This window comes from Falco rusticolus, chromosome 9 (assembly GCF_015220075.1).
Source record: "Falco rusticolus isolate bFalRus1 chromosome 9, bFalRus1.pri, whole genome shotgun sequence".
Taxonomy (NCBI): Eukaryota; Metazoa; Chordata; class Aves; order Falconiformes; family Falconidae; genus Falco; species Falco rusticolus.
This window is the reverse complement of record NC_051195.1, coordinates 46,800,189-46,816,106: the sequence shown is the minus strand read 5'-3', so window position 1 is coordinate 46,816,106 and position 15,918 is coordinate 46,800,189. Positions and strand designations below refer to the sequence as shown.

Here is a 15,918-nt window from a genome sequence, read left to right as displayed (position 1 = left end):
AATTTTATTTTTTTTTTTAACACTCCCATTTCTCATTTTTGGTCCGGACTACACTTCTGAGTAGGTTTCTGTAGCTATTACCCAATTTAATCCGCTAACTTGCGCCCGCTACGTGCGGCTTGACACTACTACTTGCAGGTCATGTAGGCTTATAACTTTGGTTTGCACATGTTTACTTTTATTTGAAGTATATACTTGAATATGTATCTCTTGAGTGCAGAAGGCACTACACCATCCTAGAGACAAACTGAGCTCTAAAATACAATACAGTGTCATTATTAAGCTTTGAAAATAATGGAAGTTAGTTGTGTACATAAGGGGAAAATAGGGTACATAATAATAAAGTGCTAACTAGACAGAGCAAAGTGAAGGTCTTCCATTGCAGTCTCTCAATTTTTTTTCCCCCTTCCATTACTCCTTGACTAGGCTGCTGCAACTTTGTAAATTATGTTAGATAGTTTGCTGCTTGTAAATAATTAAAGGCTTTATGGTTTCTAAAGTGCTAAGTATTAAACACTGTCATGAGTGTAACTTTTGTTACCATGCTTTTCATGCTTGTGCTTTATTTCTCACTGTTTGATATTATATACCATATTTATTTTATGAAACACTGAAATTTAATAAAAATCATTAACTGATTTAGTTTTTTTCATGTGTACTTCTGTTGTTGTGACACTTCATCCCCCTCAGAACTAATATGCTTTAAAGATGTGCTATTCTATGTTTAGTTGTGCTCTTAGAAAGCTTCATCTGTATGTAGCTGTAATAACTTTATGACAAGTTTTCCTGACCCTGATTGCGATGTGCAAAAATTCAACCAGAAGGCTTTCAGAAAGTTAACAGTCTATTTAAGGATTTATTTGATCAGTCTTCAGACTCTTGAATCTGGCAGGTGGGTTTTCTTTGATCTATGTATTCAGTTAGTGACAGAATTTTGGAAGCACCAAGAGAATTTCTTTTGTAGAGCTCCTCAGTATTAGCTTGCTTGTGATTTGTAAAGACAAGTTGCCTGCAGAATTTAGAAATAAGCTGGTGGTTTAAGCTTTGTAATGAATCCATATTGGTTGCACAGAAGTGAAATTTGCATTCTGAAAACTATGGATTTTTTCCAATGCAGAAATAGTTTTCTGTGACTATACAATAAAATTTTCAAAGATAGTCCTTGTTTGTAGAGATTAAAAAAAAAAAATAACCAGTGATTCTGGTGATTTGTACTTTTATGTATTTCATTCAGGCTGAGATATCATTGCCCATAGAAAGGACTGGAACAACAAAGGCGATGTCACCTTCAGTGTCCTCCTGGATCTCATTGCACTAGATCAGGTCCTTACTTTTCCTGCTGCAATGTGGCCTCATTTACTACTGGAAACAATAGGAGGTGACATCCATTTGGAGAGGGAGAGGAGGCCAAGGAGTTCTTCATCTTACAGGCAGCATGTAGCCCCAAGCTGAGGATCAGAGGGGAAGTAGGAGTAAGTCACTTTCTAAGAGATTAAATTTTCTGAAAAACTAAGTTTTAGTTATATAAAAAAACCCCCATTAATCTCAAATACCTTGGCAAGGAATATGCTGTATTAATTTGGTCTGGAAGCAGGAAGAGGGAGAACTTATTTGTAAGAACATGATGCAGAATTTACACAGAGGAATGTGGATAAACTGTAGATGTGTAGAGGCAAATGCAATCAGCATTTTGTAGAAGGGAGAAAAATTCATTTTCTTACATAGGTTTTGTATAATCCAGAATGCCAGCTTAAACTTGGTTCGCTGCTTGGTGTCGGCCCAGGGTGAAATATGGTTGTAGGACTGTGACTGCATATCTTTGTTAGCATAGTTCTTTGTCTTAAGTTTATCGAATTCTGAATACGTGGCATTTCTAACTAGTTTTAATGATGTTATGCTTAATGCTTCACTTACAGTGGCTGAGAATCATTACGTGTAGGGATAGTTAGGTGATCTGTACACTGATAATTGCCATGGAAGATCTCACCATCTTCTTTGCTGTTGTCTCTTCTAAAAATCACTGCTTAGAATATGAATTTTTGTCCTCTTCACAGCCACCTGAGGGTACTGTGTAAATACCCTGACAGCTGAAATGCGAGGAAGGTTACTGGCTGTTCCAGTAGAGTGGTGCTCTGCTCTGTCTGGGTGCCTCCTGTAGATAAATAGCAATCGTTTGTCAACCTGCAGCTTTAAGAAGTTTAGTTTGTTTTTCACCAGGATTGATTGGAGCCAGGGTTGTTCCTTCTTCCCGCTTCCCATGTAAAAGCGAGCAGAACTGGCTTTGGTTAAAAAAAAAAAACAAAAAAAAACCAAACAACTTTCAAGCTGTTCAAAAAGGTTCTCGTGCTTCCTGGGAGTATGGGCAGGAAGAGGGAGTGGGAGCTTTAGGTACAGCTACGCTATCAGCTTTTCCTACTGACTGTGGGGCTAAACTGTAACAGCTGTCTAAAAACAAGGGAGATACAATTTTTATTTTTTTTTCCCCACTGAATTTTCCAAAGATGTGCCGAAACCAAACAGCCTTTGTAGCGCTCCCTGGAAACGGACCACAATGCTCTGGCTGTGTTTGCTCTGAGCTAGAGAATTTGTTTTCTATATAGAGTAGTCTGCAAGTAGGTCTGCCTTTGACCTCTCTCGATTTCTTACTAGTTTCTTACATGTAATAAATACAAGAATGTACATCTTTAAAGTGCTTTTAAATGCAGTTTCTTTTTCTCAAACTCCCATTCATCGGTCTGTTGCGTATTTGCACATGCTGTTTGCATCTGTAGATTTAATGTGTCTTTGTCTCATTTTCATCATGCTTTCTAGTAGGGTAAGAGTTCAAGCAAGAATAATCTGAGTTTTGAAAAGCCTGACTTATTTTGAAAACCTTAATACAGTTGAACACTATATGCTGGGCTGCTAGAACGGTTCAGTTTGCAAAAAAAAAAAAAGTAAATCTGACTTCTTGCCACTAAACTGGAGAGTTCAGAGCGTAGACACTGGTGATCTCTTGAGTTTTCACTTACTACAAGCAATAGTTTGGGGCTATAGTATAACACGAGTGACATGAATGAGTTCTTGGCACTCTAATTTTGTGTTCCTTGTGCTTTTTTTCCTTACAAGTCTTCAGAACTGAGCACTAGAGGCAGTGTCAGAACACTGGAACCCCCCTGGCTTTGATTTTTTTTTAGGTTGTTTTGGGTTTGGCTTTTTTTTTTTAATATAGCAACAAACGGGATGCGTCATCTTCACTCTGAACTGACTGTCCTTGGAATCTGGGATCTGCTCTGCTTTCTGACAGCAGGATCGTACCTGGGGTTTTTCCTCAGGCATACATTGATATAGCCAGTCTTCATGGTTGTGTATTAAGCTATTATCCACGCTGTGCTTATCTAATTAAATAGCTTTCAGTTAATTAAGCTTTTAAATTTAATGTATTTTAAGCAGTTCAGTGAAATGCAGCTGGCTGCGTGCTGGTGTGACTGAGGATGGCAGTGGCAGGGTATGATTTCTGCCCTGGATTTTGTGGCTCGGGTGTCAAACAGTAGCTGAATTCTAAGACTTCGTAGGAGGCTGGTTTTGCTGTGACACTCCAAGGACGCTGCAGCCGAAAGTGACCTGCAAAAAAGATTTTTGCGAGGTTGTTTTTGTACCCATTTTTACTGCTATGTTAGGTATGCAGAACTGGAGAATCTGTGAAGTATTTTGTGGGGGAGGTGTTGTGTGTGCTGCTGCTACGTGAAAACTTTATATAATATTCTTCAGGACAGTTTGAAATTAAGATATTCATGTGGTCGACAAGTATATTTTTTAGATGTCTAAACTACATATTTCGACACGTTAAAGCCAAAAAAATTGAACTCTTGTCCTCACATTGATCAGATGTTCTATTGTTTAATTATATATGTGAAGACTGAGTATTAAAAATGGAAGAAAAAGTTTACTTCATCTTATTTCTGTAATATTTTTTTGTAGTCTTGCGCGTATGTTAGGATATACTTAAAACTTCCGTGGATGGCGGGTCTGATCATGGATTTAGCTTTAATACATTGTTGCAGAAACCAAGGAACATTGATGTGATGCATCCCAAGAGATGCTCCACAGGTAATCTTGAGCGCTTGGAATATGTAGGCACATTTAATCTGCCTCTGACATGTGCCTCAGAATCTAAGAGAAGGGGACATTGAATCTTGACTTGTTTTTTGACAAAAGGGTATGACATGCATTGGTATAGTCCTTTATCTCATGCAGATTGTCAGGACAAATATACCAGAATTACAGGAGGAACTTTCACTCCATGAAATGTAAGTAATTGCCCATATTGGATTTAAATTTTTGCACTTAACTGGAGATTACCATTCAGGTGATGGACTGCAGTTATCATGTAGTAAGCAAAAAATCCTTAGTGTGGTTTTGAAATTTTGTTTGAATGCATTGTCAATATAAAATTATTATATAAAGAAAATATTTCCCTTATGGTTCTGAGCTTTCTGTTTGCAGGTACATGAAGGTTTATTTTGGTTTTAGGGGTTTTGAAGATCTCAAGATTCCAGTGTACATATGAAAAAGTGTATTTTTGCTCTTCTGTTCCAAGTGGTAAGTTAGACTCTTATCTTAAAAAATTAAACCAAACTTTGATCAAAAATGCCATTCTTTCCACTTAAACTTTCTTAATTAGGAATATGTTGTTTGTTGAATCTTGGTTTTTTTGTCTGTTAGGGTGACCATAGATTATTTGTCAGTGATTTGGGGATTTTTTTTTTTTGTGTATACAAATGGAATTGAAGACTGTAACTACAGTGTTCCGCAGAGTTAGCCAATGTCAGAGTTCTTTACAGCTGGCTGTATTAATCAATGTTAATATAGCTATATTTTAAAGACCTTTCTTATAATTTTGGTCTATTTTTAACTGTTTGTTTAGGACTGACCTTAGAATTGGGAAAACTTTGCTATTAAAAAACAAGCTTATGCGTTAGTAACAAGAGCTTAATTTTTCACATTCACGTTCACATTTCACCATCCAGCTAGAACATCTTGCTTTAATCGTTTGTCTTTGTTGAGGAGATTCCATCCTGATATGTGAAAAGAAATGATGTGTCTGTATTCGTGCAAGCATTTCTTTGCCTTGTTCCCTAGCTTTCCCAGGAAGCCTGGCCTTGGCTGTACATGTTGCAACCAAGGCTGGAGTTACCAACTGTACCGCCTTCAGCAGCCCGTTTGCAGCCTGTCACAAGCCTCCCTCTAGCAAACAGCAGCATCACAAGGTTAACTTCGATTTATCTGTCTGGTAATACCTACTTTATCAAGGAATGTGCTCAGTGGGATGTCTCCCGACAGTGAAACTACAGTCCACGGAACTGTTCAAGTCATCTTCAGGATCTGGGATTTTCTCTGCCAGGTAGTAAACACTGCAAGTTCAGTTTTCTGAAATAAAGAGGAAACAAAGTACCTTCAAATGATGAAAACTCACAAAACGAGAGCTAAGCACTGCTGTAGAACGTCCCGTATGAGCTGAGCACTAAAGATTTGGGTATTACAGATTCTGACTTGTAATTTTATATGTGAATGCTTCATGCCATTTTAAGTGATTTCTGATGGTGTTACAGTGTCTAGTACTGAGCATTAAAGATGGCAGTATATTCTAGATTCTGTATTATAGATCTGTTTCCATACTAAGTGTATTGCTTGCGATAATACTGAAGATTAGGAGGAGTATGTGACTGAGTTTATACTGTAAAAAGTGTAGCAAAATGGCTGTTCCTTCTCTTTTGTTTTACATTGACAGTTTGACTGCCAGAAGTCCATGATATGAAGTTATCCAAAGAAAGCTGCTGTGGTAACTATGAATCTTCATATGAACGAAATGGAATGGCCCTTATGGATGAAGGTCAAATTAACTGAAAAGATTAGCTAATTTAAATGCTGCTTTTTTTTTTTTTACCCCTGGTTCATAAATGATCCCAAATCTTATGAGTAGCTATTCTTGTCCCCCAGATTGCAGACAGGAATTTACTCCATCCATGTGCGAATAGAATAATGACAAAAATAAGCTAGTATTTCAATAGTTGAACTATATTAAATACAGTCCATATGCCAAAAGGATAGATTCCAGGAATTGAAAGGGAATTGAAAGACTTGCTGTGATAGAAACGTGAAATAAAAAGCGAGTTACCTTTAGTCTATTCCCCCTTTACTTCGCAGGATTGATTCTTCCCATACACTTCACATTGCAAGACTATATTGTGTTAGTTATCTAAAGCATATTTAGACATTTGAGTGATAGATTTTTCTAGTGATACACTTTCTGGTGTCACAGAGCTGCTGAATGCTTCCCTCCTGGTAAAGGCTCTAATTACATCTCAAAGTCCACCAGCAGTGAAAGGAGCGGCTCTTGTGAACATCTCTGATTTTCAGCAGTCCTCAGTGAGGTGCTACCTGCTCAGGCATGTTTTCTTGATGGTTTAGTACATTATTTCATATTGTGCTTTTCAAAAAACACGTTTTGTGACAGCTAAGATACCTGTGATATTTTATGCACCTTCTTCTGTTCCCCAGCTTGCCTTTTCAGTGCAATGTTGGTGTGCACAGTGAATGCTGAACACAGTCCCATTTCTGTTGCAAAATTACAGGATGGATTTATTTGCTCGTCTTTGCTAAATGTAAATCTACTTTCAAATTACATCTTGGTGCTGAAGTACTGTCATAGTTTTCTGATACATCCCTCTAAACTTGTTCAGAAATAACGTATATTTATCATAGTGGGGGAAAAAAACTCTGGGGGAAAAGCATCTTAAACTGATGTGTGCAGCAGGGATGATTAAATATTCAATATACAGCATTTGTTAAAATTTAAATGAGGCACTCGAAAGAATGGTTTGAAGCATATAAAACACCCAGAATTGCCGTGGCAATTACATGAAATCTTACAAAAAAACCCCCTTACTTCGTTTGAACATATGTCTTCTCAGGGAATAACGATAAAAACTGAATTTACAGTAAAATAAAAAACCCTTCATGGTTTTTGGTTTCCTTTTTGTTTCCCAGCCATGTCAATACCATATTTTTTTCCCTTCCTTCTAATGTATATTTTAGTGCTCTAGAATCTTCTCTTCTAAAAGGAAGCTTTTAGTCCTAGAAGCTAATTTTTCTCATCTGGCACAAAGTTTTAAAGGACTTCTTGTTCATTTTGCAGGTTTTTTTCCTCTCTTACTACTGCTGTTGCTGTGGAAGGTGAAGCAAGATAAAAGGTGCAACCAGGTAAAGAACCTACTGCTGAGAAGCAATGAAGTCCTTTTGGTGTGGTGACGAAGCAACTGAGAAACACAGGACCTGGTGACAGTGGCACAAACAGCGGTAAAGCAAGACACAACCTGGGAAATTATAATGTGGGATGGTTATGGGGGTTGTTGGGAAATGAAGGTAGGCAGGGGAGATCTCACAGCCAGGGAGCTGTGAGGCAACCAAATCCAAGCCCATGTAAGAAATTTAAGAGTGCTGTGATGCTGTGGGCATCTGGACAAGTTTTCACAACTTCACTAGAGAGACCACCGTTCTTTTTTTAACAAACTTCAGCAAATGCAGACATTTCTGAAAAAAACACTTCAGTTTTGTGATGTAACTAGAAAGGCTTGTTCAGGATGAGCTGTTACCTGTGGCTGCTTGTACAGAGCATTGAATCCTGTTCTGCGGTCTTTGGGTTTTCATACCAGTGAGGGAAGCTATTGCTGGTGTTGAAATTACCTTCTTCTGGGTGTAATCATTACAATTTAGTTGTACTGGAAAATTGGAAGACGTTTATTCTTCATGTAAAGATTTGTCTTGTTTAAAGACAACAGTTAAAAAGTAATTTGAACAGGGACTTGGCTTCCTGCTGTCCCCCTTGACTTGGGTAAGTTTACAGCAAAATGACTTGATGGCTTCTAAATTTCTCACTTGTACACATATGTTAATCCTAGAGTTATCTTCACTATTTAAAGTATTTGTGTCCTGCAAGATTTTAAATATATTATCATTTTTACAGTGTTTGCTTAAAACACCTAACAAAAACAATCTCTAGTTGTCTACTGTTTGCATTTGATCTCAAAGTTAAAATCTACATGTGTGTTGTGCGCTGTAGAAATGGGTTGTCTTTCTGGAAGTCTTGGAATGCAGATGTGAACTGTAGTCAGTGAAATATTTTGAAGTGTTTGGGGGCAGAACATGTACTGAATCCTGGCTCTGTAAAGATATCGGTAAAGATAAAAAAAAGTTCAGTTAAAAAGCCACAAACTTTAATGTGTGTGTTTTAATCCTTATTTTCTATGATTCAATAAATGAATTAAATGACCTTTAAATATAATGTTGGAGTTGTACTGTTACTGTAACACAACAGCAAATCTAACATCCCCTTTGTGCATGAATGCAGAAGAGTTCTGAAAGCTGAGGTTAAAAAACTTTTTTCATGTGTCCCAGCTTTGGAAGAGATTACTTGAAACATGGGCTTGTAAATCTTAGGACTTTGGCACTCTAAAGCCACATCTTGGCCATGGATTTTTAAGCTTAAAGTTTGCTCCCAGAAACAAACCAGACAGCAGCCTCTAGTCTTGCTGCATGCAGCTCTTTTATTTTCATTTGTCTTTACAGAAATGTGAAGTATCTTCACAGTAATTGTACAAAAACACCTCTGGTTGGCTGTCTGCCGTGCATCCCAGCAGATCATCTCACAAAATTAGGTCTCGGAGAGGAAAGATGGGAGTTTGATCTGCTGTTGTGGATAAAAATCCATGCATGAGCAGACCTTGAGAGATGTCCAGTCTCTTGCTCAGGGGAAATAAGTGTCATGTTCTATATAGATTGAAGTAAAAAGGAGTTTAACAGGAAATAAATATACTCTAATATTTGTTTTAATATTTGATTTTACTTTAATGCATGATAGATGGATTTAGTCCATATTTAGTGTATGAAACCGTTAGTGGACACATAACATGCGATGGAGCCGTTTGCTGATAAACTTGAAAATATCGCAGCCTTCCTTGTTTCTGCGTTCCCCAGGCTTGTCATGTCTCTGCATTGGAACACAACTCCTTCCTTACAGAAAATTGTTTTTCTAAGTTTGTCAGCAGCTGGAAGTAATAGCCATTGTTATCATTGCCCCAGGGGGCTCCGGGGGAGTCCTTGCTTGCACACCCATCCCAGACAGCCCTTTTGTAAGCAGAAATGACTCTTGATGCATCAATGTTGCCAGGACCATTACAAAAATAAAATACTTTTGTTTTTACATTAGTATTGTAACTGTGTCTAAAGAATTAGAAAAGTTAAATGTTTGGTTTTAGACTTGCATTGACCACAGGTAAGTATCTACAGTATTTATTTCAACATCCCATTAGAATGTCTGCTATAAATTTACACCATAGAAAGAACGTCTGCAAAGTGCGTATGGTTTATACACATAGCTTTCTTTTTAAATACATGTATTTATACATTAAACAAACAGAAGCGTTGTCAAAATACAGTAATATTGAGGGTTGTTATTTTAATAGGATCACAAACCACATATAGTCTATACTTCTTTTGGTATGTGGGTTTCCTCTTATGCTAATTATCTCCTCCACTTAAAGGTCAATAAGAATTGAGGAAGGCGAGGGACCTAAGGCTGAGCTCCTGCCGCAGCACCCGATGTCTTTGCATCTGATGTAGGTGCTGGGGGCATGTTGCACTTGGGGGTTGGGGGGTGGGTGTTGAGTGGGGAAACACGGCGCTGCTGGAGCTGTGCTCGCTGCCCTGTGCTCACTAATGCTGTGCTTACAGAGCTCGGTGCCCCAGTGGCCAGGCAAATGGAAAAAAAAAATAATTAAAAACTGTTCTGAGTAAACGTGCAGATAATCACATCATCCATGCTGCTGGGGCCTTTGGTGTGGTTTTTGCTTTTAAACCTGTAACACTGCTTTGTTCCACTCTGCCTTGAAAGTTAAGTGGGGATTGGAAAATCATCTGTCTGAAATCTAGGCAATTAAATTTATTAACACTTGATGAGGCATTTCTGGAGTTATCTTGAACTTTTAACACAGCCGTATGCTTTTGTACTTCAGCTGCGCTTGCTTTTTAGCCTACAAAACTTATTATTTTATTTTAAATGGTACTTTTGGCATGCTAAGTTGCAAATGGAAATGAATAAAATGCGTATCTGCCTTAACCCAATAGATACACAAATTCATAATTAGGAAAAAAAACAAAACACACCCCACACCCCCCAAAAAAAAAAAAACCAACCAAAAAACATCAGAGCCAGTTCTGGTTGTGCCCACAGCTAAGTGCAGTGGCACCGTCGAGCTGGCAGGCTGGGCTTGTTGCTTTTTAACCGCAGTAGCTCTCAGAGCCGTGACGTTCCACCAGCTGGTAGTGCCTGGTGCGGGTCACCCAGGGCCTCGTGACCAGCACATCAGGAAAAAAATTAGGATTAAAATTTAAAAAAATGACCTCTTTTCCCCCTCCAACCCCATCTGGACACAGAAGGTCTTTCTCAACACCTTCTCCAGATGATGCTGGGCTTGGTATGGGTCCTACCCTGCGCATCCTCCTTCTGGGATGGGACATCTCCCCAACTGCTTAAAACTGCATTTTTAAACAGGTTATGGGGTTTGGGTTTGTTGTTTGGGGTTTGTTGTTGTTGTTGGGGTTTTTTTGTAAACAACTTTTATTGGGGGTGTCAAGAGGAATGATGGCAAATGTTAATGGCAATAAACCATTCAGTGCACAGCAAGTCCAGGAGGGAAAATTTCATGGCAATGTTGTGCTTTACAGGCTTCTCTGTAAGAAGGAAAAAAACCCCAAAAAACCACATTGGAGTTTTAATATATGGATGTAAAAGTATATAAAGTTAACAACCCAGCTAGTCCCTTGGCAGTCAAAGAAAACCTTTATGCAGCAACGTTGTAAAGTGTGCAAAAATAGATGGGAAATACATCCGGTGTTTCTGCTATCAACAGGTCTCTGCAGGTCAGCCGCTGCTGCCCGAGAACAGCTGGGCAGCATGTGCGATGCTGTGGGGTGTGAGGTGACACCTCTGTACATTCATGTACCTTGGCTGCACCATTGTGCCGGGTTATGAAGTGAAGCAAGGATGGAGGGAGCTGAGGGGGTGGGGGGCGGAGCAGGCAGGGGGTGCAGGCAGGACCTGCTGCCTTTAGCTGGCACGGGTCCAGGACCCGGGGAGGGGAAGGAGGGAAAGCCACGGGGGTTTGTCGGGCCCCAAATTCCCCCTGGAAGGAGGGGAGGGGGCTGAGCCGAGATACCAACCCACGTGTCCCCAGCCAGCCTGCCCCATCACCCCCAACCCTGGCACAGGGACCCCACTGTCATCCCCCCAGGCAGCTCAGCTCCCATAGCAGCAGTGATGGGGGACAGGCTTGGCAGGGGACACAAACGCAGGGGCACCGTGCCCGGGGCTCAGGCTAGAGCTGGGCACGTGTGACGAGAGGCACTGCCACAGGGATGGCACGGCTTTTGGCCACCTGGCTTTGGGGTATTTTGGTTCGAGAGACGGCAAGATGCACTGGAGGCAGGGTAGCCCCTGCATGGCACCGGTGGGAGCTGGATGCCCCCCTCACTCTCCCCATCCCATCCCATCCCATCCCATCCCACGGCCACCAGCAAGTCCACTGAGTGCTCCTTACATCAGTGCCCATAACAGAAAACCAGCAGAGAATGAAGATGAGCTGGGTGAAAGAGCAGAAGTTTGGGTACCCCAGGGGATACCTGGCAAAGGAGGAAGAGGAGGGTTTTGGGGCAGTTTTGCTCTGGAATTGACAAGCCCCATCAAATGCAAATCACCTGGGGGCAATATGAAATGCAGTCCTGCTCACACAGGGTCAGTTGTCTGGTTTCAGCCACGTCCCACCAGCACCAGCGAAGACTTTCTCACTAGTTGCGGTATTCATATAAAAAGTTAAAAGCCACGGGGTGTACGACTGCTGGCTGTCGGTCTGTCCGGCTGTCCCATCCCTCCCGGAGGTCCAGGCATCCCTTCTGTGGCGCAGAGCCAGGCTGGGCATCACCTTCCGCTGGGGCAGCAGGCACCCGTGGGCAGCAGCCTTCCCCCCGGCTGGCCATCCTCTTCTTCACCGCCTCTCCCCAGAGCCCGCCGGCCCCTGGCAGGGGTGCGGGGTGCGGGGGGGCTGCTCACAGCTGGGTCTCATCGCGTGTTTCGGGGTTGCAGGAGCCCAGCTTGTTGCTGCAGCTGCTCTTGCGGCTGTGGCCATCGTTGGCCACATGGGCCAGCGGGTCGGAGCGGATCAGGTACCTGCAGGGCACAGCCCAGTTACACCGCTAGAACCCCCGCTGGTTCCCCGATGGCAGGAGGGAGCTGTGCGACCCCTAAATTGGGGTCTGGCCCATCCTGGAGGCTGGGACATGCAGGGATACCCCATCGCACCACACTGGGAGCTGCTGCCCGTGCCAGCACAGCAGCTATTGAAATAATTCGGAGTTATTTCTCCCGGTGCTGCCTGACAAAACCAGGGGCCAACCTTGGCACTGCAGGTTGGAGCAGCGATGAGCAAAGCTGGGGCTGGGGGGGGTTGGGCACCGCTCAGGATCACGGGGAGGGGGAATGGCCTGGGGAGGAGGCAAAACCCACTGGTCTGTATGAGAAATGATGGGAAGCAATGGGCCAGGGCAGCCCATGGCACGGAGGCGGGTCTGGGGGCACAGGGAGTGCTCGGGTGGGTGGGTTCAACACCTACACGATATCGTTGAGCTCCAGCCGCGTGTCCGGAGGGGGATTGATCAGGACGTAGGACAAGGTGTTCTGGTGGTCATTCATCTCGTCTGTCAGAGGAGGGGAAAGGGCTGATGAGGGACGCTCAGACAGACGCCCCGTGGCCCTCGCTCCCACTGCAGCGTCCCCTGGCACTGAGGGGTCACGGCTCATCCCCAAGGACAGCAAATGGGTCCCATCACTGGGGGAGGCCATGGGCAACTGCATTGCCACTGGGAGAGCACCAAGGACATCGCTGCCACCTCCCTCCACACCTCCCCAGCTGCTCCCCCACCATGGCCTGACCCAGGGGACTGGCAGATGTAACTATTCAAAGACCCCGCTCCCCTCAAAAAAAAAAAAAAAAAAAAAAGGTATATCTTACCTTGGTTTAGTGCAAAAAAGGGAACAGGTTAGTCTTGCTGTGTTAGGTATAGCACAACGACTCCAACCACCGGGTCAGGGCAGCCAAACCCCCCCAGGCCGCTCGAACGCTCTGCCCACTTCTCCCCATCTTGAGTTACTTAATTTAGCATCATCCAGCAACAGGATTTAGTTCAACGATTGCTTCTTTCTCCTGCCCAAGGGAAACACCACCTCCGTGGCGTTTCAGAGCCCTCGATGCCATTCGGGGACAGCTCTGAACTACGGTGACCTCCTGGGAGGGCTCGGGGCCACCGAGAGATGCACCCATGGGTGCTGCGCAGGGCGAACGGGCGGCCTCAAGGCCCGGGGGGGAGCCCTGCGCTTTCCGAAATAGCCGAGAACAAGATCATGGGTGAAATGAATGGGGGCGCGAGGCTGCGGGCGGCCGGGGAGGGGGCGAAAGCTGTGACAAATAACACCATTTACAGACTGAGCGACCGGGTGCGGATGGACAGGATGGCAAGGGGCGGACAGACGGACGCCGGGGCAGCATGAGGAGCATAGCAGGACAGCAGCTCGCTGCAAGGCTTGTCACTGGGATGCCTGGGAAAGGCCCAGGTGCACACCAATGTTTGCCAATCTCACACAAAGGGAGCTTGGTTTGGTGGGCAGCAGGACCAGGGACCAGCCACCGGGACAGGCGTTAGCTCCAGGCTGGGGGCTGCTCCCTGCAGCTCTTCCTGCTGCTCCCACCACCACACCCCTGCCCTCCCCTGCCCGGGGTGGGGGGATCCCCTGGTCACAGGCTGCCCTGCCATACGATGGGACACAGGCTGTGTCCTGCTGTAACGACACCCATGGGTGTGCGATCACCCCAGGCAGGGGAGGGTGGTCAAGGCAGCCTGCGGGCGAGGAGTACCACTGCTCTTCAGCCTCAGGACTGAGGTGGAAAGCTCTGAAGTGGGGCTTTTCTCCAGCTGTGACATGAGCCACAGCAGCTCAAGCCACTGCAGCCACCTGGCCTGGCATCCTTCACAGGGATTCAAACAGGTTCCCCGCCCCCCACCCAGGGCTGCCTTCACCATGCATTTGGCCAGTGTGCATCCAGATGGGCCCCAGGGCATCCCCATGGCTGGACTGCACCGGTACCACACTACAGCAGCGCTTGCAGGGGGACACAAGACCTTTGTTCTGCTGTTCAGACACCTCCCTGGCACTGCTGAGGCCACAGAGGGTGCTGCAGCTGGGCGATGCTCTGTGGGACCCCCCGACCTGTGCCGGGGTGCCCAGCCCCAGGTGCTGGCCGGAGAGCTTTGGCCATCCCAGTGCTCAGCCTTACAGCGAGGCGGGGACAGGGAGTGGCAATGCTGGGGCACGGGTGGCACACGGACCCTGGGACCTGGCGGGAGACACGGGGAGGGGGTTGACATGACGGGGGAGGCGGGGAGGGGCCCTGGCTCACGGCAGGTTTCCCTGCTCCATGGAAGCACCTTTTCCTGACCCCCCATGCAGCCGAGCCAGGCACTGCTAAACCCACCAAGTATATTGCCATATCGTCCCCTGCGGCACGGCTCAGCCCAGCAGCACCCACCAGCAAACCAAAAATTTACATCTTTTTTTTTTTGGAGGGGGGAAACCAACACTGAGATCCAGCTCCCCAACCCACGCAGCCCCCAGCAGTGATGCCACCACCTTGGACGTTCACCCCCAGGGTCTCCTGATTTAGCAGGTGGCTAAACTCAGCCCCAGCTCTTCTGTGGGAGGGGGAGATACCAGCAGGGGTCTGAGCTCTGCCCAGCACCCACCGGCCAGCTGGCAATATACTCTGCTGGCATGGGGCTTCCATGAGCCCCAGCTGGGGCTGCTTCTCTGATGAAGGACAGAGTTTATAGGAAAATGCCAACTTTTCACCTTAAGCATGGGCTAGTGAAGCCTTCAATACAGCTAGGTCGGGCTACTGCTAACCTCTAGGCTGCTGTGGTAAAAAGAGGCCTTTCCAGGGCACTCTACACCACTGTGTAAAGGTGTAAGTGCTGCAATAACCCTGCAGGTGCCAGCAAGGTGCCCCGGGGTGTCTGCAGGATGGGCAGCACCAGCAACCTCGCTCTACCCCAGTTAGAAACAGGGTCTGCTACGCCTAAGGGTCTGCTTCCCCTAGGGAGTTGTCCAGGACCACGAGCCAGGGATTACAAAGGGCTTTCCGAGTGCTGCCTTGCCCCGAGCTGTGGCTGACCCCTGTGTGCCCGAGAGGTGAAGAGGCTGGCGCAGCAGCTCCAGCGTCTCATCGCAGCACACACCAGCAGCTCCGCTGCGCTCGTCCCCCCGCAAATCCTCTCCTCAGATTGCCACAGGCTTTACAGACCAAAACGAACTTGCAGAGCAGTGGAGGGAGGGTTTCTTTTAATGACAGCTGAGGGCTGTGATTTCCCTGTAAGGATTCAACTACAAAAGGGTCCCTGAGGTTTTTCTCTCCATGACTTTGCAGAGCCCTACGTTTGTACCGCTGTTGCAGGACGGTCTTTTGTTTTCCAATGCCACCCAACAAATTAGTGCTTGAAAGGCTGGGGTATCTAAGGTGAAAACCGGCAAGGGTGTGATTTGGGCTTAGCTGGCATGATCTTGTTGTATGCTGCACACGGGACTCTCAGGGAAAGGGATTTACCTTGCAAATATCCCAGGTTTACCCGATTCATCACATCACTGGCTGTTAAATTTGCTACATCCTCTACAGAACATACAGGGAAAGGCACAGACATAAACAGAGAGAGAGAGAGGTGTCAGCAAGCCATGATTCGGCAAATACCAGAGACGAGCTCCTGCACTGCAGCAATAAA

At 45.0% G+C, this 15,918-nt stretch overlaps 1 protein-coding gene across 6 annotated transcripts in view; it reads right to left on the bottom strand.

Annotated features, from left to right (window-relative positions):
- Window positions 1-402: 402 nt before the first annotated feature.
- Window positions 403-15,918, bottom strand: part of KCNT1 (potassium sodium-activated channel subfamily T member 1) — a 100,561-nt gene continuing 85,045 nt past the window's right edge. For 4 of the 6 annotated variants that reach the window (XM_037399658.1, XM_037399660.1, XM_037399659.1 and 1 more), the window contains exons 30-32: window positions 15,747-15,809; window positions 12,705-12,789; window positions 403-12,262 (exon numbers count right to left, since the gene is read on the bottom strand). In XM_037399658.1, coding sequence (XP_037255555.1) covers window positions 12,142-12,262; window positions 12,705-12,789; window positions 15,747-15,809 — 269 coding nt within the window. In that variant the 3' untranslated portion in view covers window positions 403-12,141. The remainder of the gene's footprint in view (window positions 12,263-12,704; window positions 12,790-15,746; window positions 15,810-15,918) is intronic. The other 2 variants (XM_037399661.1, XM_037399664.1) reach the window with 1 other exon arrangement.